The 11047-nt window shown below is 38.9% G+C and overlaps 1 protein-coding gene across 1 annotated transcript; it reads right to left on the bottom strand.

Annotated features, from left to right (window-relative positions):
- Window positions 1-1347: 1347 nt before the first annotated feature.
- On the bottom strand, window positions 1348-6443 carry LOC122990096. Its single transcript, XM_044363217.1, has 6 exons — window positions 6372-6443; window positions 5866-6210; window positions 5420-5767; window positions 3229-3345; window positions 2851-2912; window positions 1348-1633 (listed from the first exon to the last, which is right to left on the bottom strand). Exons 1-6 carry the CDS (start codon window positions 6412-6414, stop codon window positions 1514-1516), a joined length of 1035 nt encoding a protein of 344 aa, XP_044219152.1. The 5' UTR covers window positions 6415-6443; the 3' UTR covers window positions 1348-1513.
- Window positions 6444-11047: the final 4604 nt, after the last annotated feature.

The raw sequence follows: 11047 nt of genomic DNA, 5'->3' as shown, positions 1-11047 counted from the left end.
GGTTAAAATCTATTTTGGCCTCAAAGTATAAGGCTGATGAAATATTGCCTAACCTAAATGTTCAACTCCAGTCATCTATTGCTCTATTCCTCCTTTCTGTCAGTAAACTGAAGTCTCGCTTTAGAAATGCTATACAATTCTCCATGCTAACTTTAGAAAATTCAGTTTCCCATATGAAATCATCATCTTGGTCATGATGTATAGGTTTTAATCATTGTCATGCTGACAAAGCAAAAGTCGCCTTTTAGTTGTTTGTTGTTGCAAAGGCTGTTTACTCAGTTGCTTAGTTTTTCTGACCTGCTGATAAGGTCCATCACTAGTTCTCCTCCTTCACTGAGAATAGCCTTGACAAAGTCTCTGCACTGTTGGTCCTTAACAACTCCATAACCTGGAGTTTCCCATAACATGAACTTTTAAGAACCTGTAAGGACATAGTTTCTGATTTTCCTTGCGCTCCCTCTGTGTTTTCTACCGAAAACTGAAAGATCACAGAAACTGGCACCCACCGCACTTACCAGCTCTCCAGAGCCAGCTGCGTCCCTCAGGTCCGGTCCACTGCCGGTCCCGCTCTCTACTACATACCATCAAACCAATGTGTTGCATACTCCTAGATGTGTATTCCCCAACACTGTGCGCACAATCTACAGCTTACACAAACAAACAGGGCAGCAAAACAAGCATGTCTAAAATTCTGATGACTGCTTGTATATCCAAACACACTTCCTTGCAGAGCTTAGCTAAACACATGTAGTGCTTTATTAATTATGGTGTTTGCCATGTCGCAAATGAGCTGTTGCATTTCTGTCCCCGGAGACCTAGATCATGGATTTGGTACCACCTCCTGTTCAGGAACATGTCTGCAAAGGGGATGAAGAGTAGTGGAAACAAAAGCAGAACTTATACCAACACACTACTTTGGGGAACCTCACAGGTTATTGGAATAGGCCCAAACGTTAGAACACCTACTACTATTTTCTGCACCCTTACTGATAAATAAAAATAGAGAGTGGAGCCATCGAGCCAACAGTCTTCCGTTTAGATTAAACAAAGTAGATGTGATCTATGTCAAAAGCCTTTTGCAGGTCCAGCAAGTCTGAACCAAACAATGTGAAACGGAGAAACAAAATAAAACACACTGTGAAACACTTTGTCCTTATCAAATTATATTATGAGTAAACATTAACAAAAGTGTCTAATATAATATAAATAAAGAACATGGATTTTCTCTTTAATAGCAACATACGTTTTAATAAGTTTTTCTTACATTATTCAGAATTTGAGTGATTATTCATGATTAGTCTGACAAGCAATATTAATAATAAAAATGAAATAATAATAAATATCCATTCTTCATTCAACCAGGCAAAATCAATCAATCAAAACAATAACAATGCTACAAAAAAATGAGATTACAATGTCTTATTTTATTCACCTTAACAGGAATCACAGCTGCGTGAAAATTATTTTATGTGACAATGTACATATCAGATGTTTCTTCTTCATGAGTTCACTGTCAGTCACTCATGCCAGAGTACAAACAGTCCTGTGGTAAATCGCTTTTATTCTTCCATCTTTTAGCTTTTCTTGAGGGGAAATCCAGTGCTACATAGTTCAGTGCCGCTGCTTCACCATCCTGAAAATGATAATTATGTTTGTTAGAATTTGGACCAACCAATTCATTTTTACATTACACATTAAAGAGGTCATATTATGCCCCTTTCCCAGTTTAATATTTTTATTTTCGTGGTCTATTTGCAAATATTTGCATGTTTTCATGGTCAAAAAGCACCTAGTTGCAGCTGTACAAGCCATGGATGCAGTCCCTCTGTCTCACTCAGCATGAAACAGGCTATTTGTGTTTGCTCAATGCCCCTCTCTTCTGATTGGCTAACTGTATTATGAGTGACGCACGCCCAGGTCAACCACATGTAACAGATTGTAGCACAAAGAGAGCAGAGGAGAGGAGAGAAACTGACGCGACCTCTCACATTGAGCTGGAATGAAATGACTGCATATAAATTAGGTAACATAAATAAACTAATTTTGTTTCTTTCAGGAGGGGCGGGGGGTCCTGTTGGAGGGGCAGGCCGCCCCTCCAAAGCAATGCTAAGGAAAACGTTGAGCATATAGTTGTGACATCATAACCTTACAGAAGTCCAAACAGCTCGTTTAAAAGCACAGTCTCTGAATACGGGCTGCATGCATTTCTCCGTAGACTGAGCGTTTTGATACTTTCACAGTATTTATACAGCACCTAGACCTGCTTTATAAACTAAAAAGAAATGAATGTTCCCTTTAAAAGCTTCGGTGTCTGTTGTGCTAAAAAAGATCAAAAGATTGCTGATTTACATTCTAACGTAATTATTGAACCAGGAATAATTAGTTCAAGAAGCTGATCTTGTGTTTTGTTTAAGTGAGGGTAAAAACACACAGAAAGCAGCCACTTCCTCGTACACTCGGCCGCCTGGGAGCAGATCCACTGTGTCATCAGTTCAAGCAGCATTTACGATCATATAGATTAATGATGAGCCGCATCTGATTGAAGTGTTTTTCAGGAGTAAAATAATTGTCTGCAATTAAAATTATTTTGTCAGGGGTGGTTGGTTACCGCACCACAATTTTACACCCCTTCCAGGTCAGAGGTCATTTATTTAAACTTTGCATTATCTTTCCGTCTCACTGTAGTAACTTTCCCATCATGCTCCTTTCAGGGGATTTTCTGCTCCACATACAAATAAACAGGAGCCGCTCAGCTTTCACATCCATGGCACGTATCCAATGTAGAATAACCTTATTATGATTCAGTTCCACTCATGCAATTGATTACAATATGTTGATGATTATACTTACCATATTATTTGATTGATCCTCTGGTGATCTTTCATTTCCAACATGATAGGAAGCAGTCAATCCTCCCATTCATAAAAGCAAGACATTAATAAAGTGTGTTGACATTGGCAATCCAGTTATTGTTGTCATTTCACATCAATGTTTGTCTTCTACAAAAAATAAACAATATAACCCAGATGCTTATTTAAATAGATGCAGTTGTGAGAGCTTTTCTCAGATTGAATGTGAAGTTATAAATGTAACCCCATGAATTCAGACCTTTCTGGTTAAATTTCAAAACCATACTGGAATCTCTACAAAAACTGATCAAATATCAACGTTGCTCTCTTATTTGATTAATGTATCATAAGATCCATGTACAGTGCACAATGAACCCACCTTTGCAATGTTCACAAACTGGCTTTCGATTCCTGAAGGTTATTAGAACAACGATAACAATCACACAACAGGCCAGCAGTGTCCAAAGCACAATGACAGCTGGGTACAGTTCTTGTCCTGGAATCAGAAAAAAATCCCAGAGAGACACTACAAGTTAGTGTCAAATTATAAAATCTTTTTACAATTTAGTTAAAAACCTCAAGGTTGAGGCATCCTGGAAGCCTAGCAGTTAAGGCAAACCACAATACCCCATGTTCACAGAAAAATATTCAATTTTCCCTTCCTCTTTAACAGGAATAAAAAACATGTTTTGTAGATTGTTTTTTCCTGTTCCACATATGTTAGATAATGAAAGACAGATTTGGACTTCTACTAACAACTTCAGAGCCTCTGTGATTTATTGTGCAATTGATAAATGTAACTGTCTTAGTTTTTGTTCTTGTTTAGTTTGGGGGGGTGGGAGGGGTTGTTTTTTTTAGTTCGTTTCCTGTTGTATGTTGTTTTAAGACAAATTAAGAAAATAATCTAATGCAATAAAACTTGCATGCGAAAATCTTTTTTCAAGCAAAACAATTTTTGGGAAAAAGAAATCAACAAAAGAGTAGATTAAACAGTAAACCAAATCAATAATAAAGTTTTGATTGATAAAATACTTTAAAAATCACTTTCTGCAGTGTAAGATGGTTCATGTTGCACAGAAACAATGTTTATTTCATTGGTCTAACAAACTTTGTTTTGTGGCACATGAAACACACATAAAACTACATAAAGTAAAATAGTTGTTAGGCTGTCATGGGAAATCTTCAGATGGGCCAGAAATCTTCAGGTCACCAACAACTTAGAAATTAATTAACCATTTGTAATAAAAAAAACTCAAAAGAATGCACTGGAAACTGACAGAGTTCAATGTGAATAGGTTTACAGAGCAAACCGAGGCCTTGACCCGGGACAAAGAACCTGAAACCGAATAAGAAACCAACATCTTATACACTATTTTGTGATCCCTCCTATGGTGGAGCCAATCAGGGCTTTTTTCACCTGGCCTGAAAACAGTGGTGTCAGAATTTACAGTTTGCACCTGGCTTGGAGATAAGGGTGTCTCCAAAATCCAAAAATAAAAATAAGCTAACGGCCTTTTTTTCACATTACTCTCAAACATTACTGCAAACTGTCATATTACTGATTAACACATTATTTAACTCCCCTGGGTACTGTCTGTATTGGCATAGGCGTTATCTTAGTGCAGTTACTGGCATCTGTCTGAGGGACATCTGTCTCCACCACAAGGCCTTAGAGATAAACATTGTTTCTGTACAGTATGTCAAATGGACTCCTTGAGAGCCATTTCAAGAAAAACACAAAGCAGCAACACAATCTAAAACAATCTTGATTTCATCAAGAATGTGTCAAAAACATACTGATTTAAAGCTGTTGTCATTTTAAGGCTACTATTTGTGTAATTTTTCTGTTGGGTTGTATTATATTGTGGATGCTTCTGTTATCAACACCTCACTTATACATTCACAACAAAAAATTAACATTAAATAAACTAAAGACTAATGTAGGAGAACAAGAAGTTGTTCACGGTAGCTTTACAATCAACTGACACAGACGTACACAGGCAGAACAAAGAGAGGAAGAGTAGAGCTGAACCACACCCATAACAGAACTATGAACGCACTATGTGTTGCTATTGGTCCATCCCCTGTAGCCTGTAAACTAACCAATTTAGTGGTTTCCAACCTTTGTGGCTTGTGACCCCTTAAAACAACAAGAAGTCAACTCACCAACCCCTCATCACTGGTTACATAATGTGTTTCCAGGAACTGTGAGCACTTCAAAGCAAAGAGTAACACCTGCTCAGATTGTGTCATTTGAATATTTTTAGAGGCGTGAAGAGGTAAAATTATCGACTAACTTCTAAACGCTGTTGTTGTTGTTGTTGTTGTTGAGTGTCTTTGTTCATCATTCCTAACTTGCTGATCATCTCGTGACCCCTTTGATTTTGCTTTGTCAATCACTAGGTTGTGAAACAATAAACTAATTCAATCAAAGCGTGGTACAAAGTGCTTATAAGAATAACTAAACGTATCAATATTTAACCACAAGTTTTAACAACACTGTACTTAGAAAGCAACTGAATAATAAATATAGATGCATTTATGTTTGAAATAAGACTTTAAAGACATACTTAAGTCCACTTTAGTTCCTTTTCCAAACAGGATCTCTCCACATGTGACCACAGCACAGTAGTAAGTCCCAGTATCAGAGGAGTTCCATATAGTTGTGGACAGACTGTAGACACAGCTCCTTTTGTCTTGTTCATCACTCCTGGTCTTCTCAGTGTAAATGATGCCTGAGTGTGAGTCTCCTGATCCATCTCTGAACCAGTACACACTGCGTTCATCTGGACACTGGCTTTCATTTTCTTTCTTCTTGGAGAGAAGCAAACACTCGAGAGTCACTGACTTGCCTGACTGGACTGACTCCGTCTCTGGACTTTGTTTCACATAGAAAGATTTCTGCTGATCTCTATGATCTGTGTGATTGGCAAAAAAAGGCATGAAAAGGAATTAACTAACTGATTATTTAGGGATTGGTGCAGGAAGAGGAAACAAAAAATTTAACATACTTTACCTTTCACAGCCAGAAGTGTGCCATTAATAAAGGTCATTATGTATGCTGATCCAGCTTGACAGAAGTATGTTGCTTCATCTTCTTTGCTTACATTTCTGATGTTAAGAACATACTGAGTATTGCTTCGTTCAACTGTGAATCTTGAGTTGTTAAATTGTCCTTTACGTGTGATTTTGTTAAAAGATCCCTCAGCAACAGTTTGGAACATATATCCAAAACTCAGCTTATACCAGTAAAACAAACCGGGTTCATCCCCAGAGACTGGGCATATCAGAGTAAAATTATCACCAACTTCAGCCACAGTTAAAGAGATCTGTTGAGAAGTCTCTTTAGTTTGAATCAGAGCTAAAGAAAAGAGACAAACAACAAAAGAGTTACTACACAGGACAAAAACTATGAAAACTATATAACAGAGGCCAATTGCATGGTCCATACAAATTGTTATCAATACTGAAATAAAATTTCAAATCTAAATTCTACAATTTAAGTAAAAGAGCTGCACTCACACAATGTACTTAGAAGAATCAAAGGAGCCAGTCTTCCGATCATTGTGTTTCATGACCCTTCTCTTGCACAACTGAAGTCTTCCCACTCAGATGGAAGATTCAGTCACAAGGTGATCATGGTTTGCAAAGTGGAAATCATGGTGATTGGCTGATATGTAGAAAATGCACTTCCTGCAAAATTATAGAAACCAATGACCCATTTTCTGTAAATATAGCGATAGCAGTATTCTACTATCATTGTCATGACTGAAAAGCTGTATTATATATGTGACAGTAATATACTTATACAATGAAATAATAATTAAACTTAAATAACTGTTAAAACTGTATTTTAAAACTGTACTTGTTCCTTTCTTTATGATGCCAAATTTGATATTGAGCACAAAGTCATGATTTGAACATGTTACTCAGTAACGCTGGCATGTAACATAAAATAACCTGCAGCCACCAGAGATGTCTGTTTTACTCACACTGAATTATTAATCCCTAACAATTCCTACAAGTCATAGGCTGATATTAAAGCATTAGTAATTAAATTTAAGGACAGAATAAAAATCTGAATATTCAGTTATAACAAATATTTATAGCACTCACCCAAAAATTCACTTGACTATAAAATGAAGCCATAATGTGAACGCTATGTACTGGCACACTGCTCAAGTGTTGCGGTTTTGTTTTGAGTCGGATCAAACTGCTTTTCTCAGTCAAACAGATGTGATGGAGCCAGGGGAGTTTAAGATAAATAAGGATGAAGCCACCTACAAGAAATGCTTGATAACACGTTTAGAGTGACACTCGGCTCTCCCGCTGTTAAACCCTTAGTTCCATTGGAGTCATTTAGTGCACATCAGTGCAGGGTTATAAGTGAAAGCCGAAGCCGAAAGTAAAGAAGAACATTTACTCAAGTCCTGTACATAAGTATGATTTTGAGATGTACTTTTTCTCATTCATTTCAGTGAGAAATTTTATACTTCATATATTTTGTGATTTAGTACTTTTCATTCCACTCAATTTATTTGACAGCTACTTTTCAGATTAAGAGTTAAAACATAAAAAGCATTTAATTAGTTATTAATTATGATTAATTAATATAGATTAAACTACCCAAATGTATATGAAGTGGTTAAAATTAGCTCAAACACAATCAACTACAACTAGATTAGTACTTACAAGTACCTTTTGTTGCTAACATTTCTGCACTTAAAGTCAATGTTTTTGATGCTTTTACTTGTCGACTTGAAAGGTCGCTGCTCAGTGGAGGCACATGGAGGGTGTCTGGATAGTGAAAGAAGTTTCCTATCATCTCACTGCTCTGATTCTGTGGTTGCTTATTTTTGTGGATCACATGACTTTTGTATTTGCTTATAATGCATAATGGGGTGAGATTACTTCCAAAAGCCTCTAGGGGTTTTCTAAATCTCACCTGCACTATTGTTTCTTTTCTTTTGTTGTTGTGTTTATGCTGCTTTGTTTTCCTGTTCTGCAAATAAAAAAAATTAAAGAAAAAGAGAAAGTAGAGGAGACCTTACAGCACTCTGGCTAGACCTAACCAATGCCTATGGATCCATCCTACACAAGCTTGTTGAAATAGCACTGACAAGACACCCTGTCCCAGAGATGATCCAAAACCTCATTCTGGACTATTACAGCAACTTAAGGTTGAGAGTCTCCTCAGGGTCACTAATATCCACCTGGCAACAGCAGGAGAAGGGCATAATCACTAGCATCACAGTCTTTGTGTTACTCTTCTCATTGGCTGAACATTATTGTCAAGTCAACAGACGAATGAAGAGGCCCCATTTCTAAATCTGGTACTCAGCAGCCCCCCATAAGAGCATTCATGGATGACCTAACGGTGATAGCAACGTCCGTTTCTGGGTGCAGATGGCTCCCTCAAGGGCTTGAACAGATCATCTCATGGGCAAGGATGAGTTTTAAACCAGCCAAGTCCAGGTTTCTGGTCCTGAAGAAGGGAAGAGTGGCCAACCAGTTCCACTTTACCCTCGAAGGGACCCTGATTCCAGTGGTGACAGAAAAAAAAAGAGCCTGGGCAAGATCTTTGAGAGCTCCCTAAAGGACACTGCTGCACTTCAACAAACCAGGCTCACTGTGATTAACAAATCGGGGCTTCCAGAAAAATTCAATTCCTGGATGTACCAACATGGAGTCTAGTCTACAAAGTGCCAATGACAACAGTGATGACCATCAGACAGTTTCTCCGGAATTGGTTGGAGCTTCCTTGGTCCTTAGGCAGCATTGCCCTGTATGGGCATTCCACCAAGCTGCAGCTCCCCATCAGTGGCCTATCAGAGGAATCCAAAGTCACTCGACCCAGGGAGGTTATGATGTACCAAGACTCTTCTGATGTTAAAGTCACTTTGGCAGGAATCCTTGTAAAGACTGTAAGGAAGAGGTAGGCACAGGAAACTGTCAACAGAGCAGAGGCACGGCTGTGGTACAATATCTGGGTGGGCACTGTAGCAGTGGGGCGGGCAGGACTGGGCAGTTTTCCTAAACCATGCTACAACAAAGCCCATGGAAAGCAGAAGCGTCAACTGGTTCAGGTTGAGATATAAGCAGAGGTGGAGCAAGATGAAAGCGCTGCAGCAAGATGGCCGGCATGTACAGACAAGTTTCCTGGACCAGATGGGAGCATGCAGAACCTCACAAGATCACCTGGACAGAGCTCTGGAAAGCCAAACCATTGTGCATCAAGTTTCTAATCCAGTTAGTCTATAATGTTCTCCCAAGCCCAGCCAACCTGCATAGCTGGGGCATGGCAAACACTCCAGCATGCCAACTGTGCCAGAAGAGGGGCACCTTGGAGCACATCCTCAGTGTCTGCCTGAAGGCACTTGGGGGAAGGGCGAAACTGCTGGCACCATGACCAAGTCCTAAGGTCTTTGGCAGACACAATCAGCACAGCAATTCAAAACAGCAAGAAGCAGCACACACCCAAACAGTCCATCACCTTCGTCAGAGCTGCAGAGAAGGCACAACATCAGCCTTGCTCCTCAAGATGTCTTCTTGCCACCACATGGGACTGTCAGCTCAAAGTCGACCTAGGAAGACAGCTGAAGTTCCCAAAAAACATCACAATCACTCTGCTCTGCCCAGACATGGTGTTAACATCAGAGTCTACAAAGCAAGTGATCCTGCTGGAACTTACTGTCCCCTGGGAAGACTGGATTGAAGAAGCCAACGAACACAAAAGGGCTAAACACACAGATCTTGTTACAGAGTGCTGGAGCAATGGCTGAAGAACACTGGGGGGATCTGTGGAGCAGTTCGCCACTTGGACACAAGTTGGGGGCTGATCAACATGGCTGGGTTGCACAGGCAAGGGTGTCTGATGATTGAACACCAAAACACCCTATAACCTCTGGTAGGAGGGGTCAACTTTGAATGCTGTGTGTTTCCAAACTCCAACCGACAAATCCTGCATAGTATATCTTTAGGTAAATTATCTAAATACTTCTTCCATTACTGCTAAAAGCAGCCTGGTGTGATTTTGTCTATTGCCCTCAAGACACTACAAGTAAGAAGGTGCTATGAGTCAATTTATCTCATTCTCATTTTGGCCATTTTCCTGTCAAGGTACAGAATCCAGCCCAAGTATCAACTTCTGTCAACCCCTTTTAATAGAACATTTATCTCTGAAGCTAAAACTAACCACAAACATGTAATTCATTTGATAAAAGGTCTGTGAACAATAGTTAGCATTTAATGGTTTGATTTGACATTTGCAGTCAAGCATTTGCTGTTCATCACACACATCACACAGGGAAAGCCACAAATCTCTGAGTGGTGAGAAATGAAGGGCAAAACATCGGCCACCACAAAAATGCACAGATTGTCCTGAAAGAGGTTGACTGCTGCAGAGGCATATCCTCCTGTGTGCAGCTTATTGTTGCAAAATGGAGCACATTTTGGTTATACTGGCCTTTTGAATTTGTGTTATTTTTTATGTAAACCAGTTTTTTTTAAAAACAGCTCACATTACACATACACATTACACACACAACACTTAAAAATTTCAATAAACACTAAGTCTACAGTATAAGAAACTAGTTTCAGAAACATTGTAGCAAATGTCAGAAATAAATATCCAATCAAACAAAATTCTGTAGTGGGCAAACAGCATTTAGTGGTACAAATACAGATTGGGTATTTTTATTAAATAGATAAACCTCAATGGAGACAAACTGACCAACTTGCAGGAGTTGCTTGCACAGCTACAAAGACATGATCCCTCACTGACTTCCCAAACACAAACAATTGTATTAATGTAACACATGACCAAGTTGGAAGAAACACACCCAGAAACAGAGCATGTTTTGGTGGGTGCTTTCCCCCCCAAACAGCCTGAAAAGGGTCATTTTGTTCCTGACTTTCTATGAATTTGGTGAAATCTGTCAATACCCTAAGAGTAATAGTTAGTAAAATGTCTACTGTGCTAGAGACTATATTATAGATAATCTCCTGTATTCATTTTTAGGATTTTTAAAAGAATGCTGCACATTATCTAAATAGAAATGTGCCCATCACATTACCTAGAGGAGAGTAAAGAGATATAAGATTGTGTTTCTGTTGAAGCTTTCTTTTGAAATAGAGAGCGAGAAGAGAAACACACAGGCCCATGACACTAGTTCCTCTTCACACCTAAAAGCACGTAA

The sequence above is a fragment of the Thunnus albacares genome, chromosome 10, assembly GCF_914725855.1.
Source record: "Thunnus albacares chromosome 10, fThuAlb1.1, whole genome shotgun sequence".
In the NCBI taxonomy this organism is placed as follows: Eukaryota; Metazoa; Chordata; class Actinopteri; order Scombriformes; family Scombridae; genus Thunnus; species Thunnus albacares.
This window is presented reverse-complemented; position numbering and strand designations above follow the sequence as displayed.

Excerpts from the sequence above, each read along its gene's own strand:
- LOC122990096 (XM_044363217.1), bottom strand. The coding sequence starts at position 6,414 with ATGATCGGAAGACTGGCTCCTTTGATTCTTCTAAGTACATTGT. Across the intron at positions 2,913-3,228 it reads AGTTTGTGAACATTGCAAAG|GATTGACTGCTTCCTATCAT; the intron begins GTGGGTTCATTG and ends TATGAATGGGAG. Across the intron at positions 1,634-2,850 it reads AGGATCAATCAAATAATATG|GATGGTGAAGCAGCGGCACT; the intron begins GTAAGTATAATC and ends TATCATTTTCAG.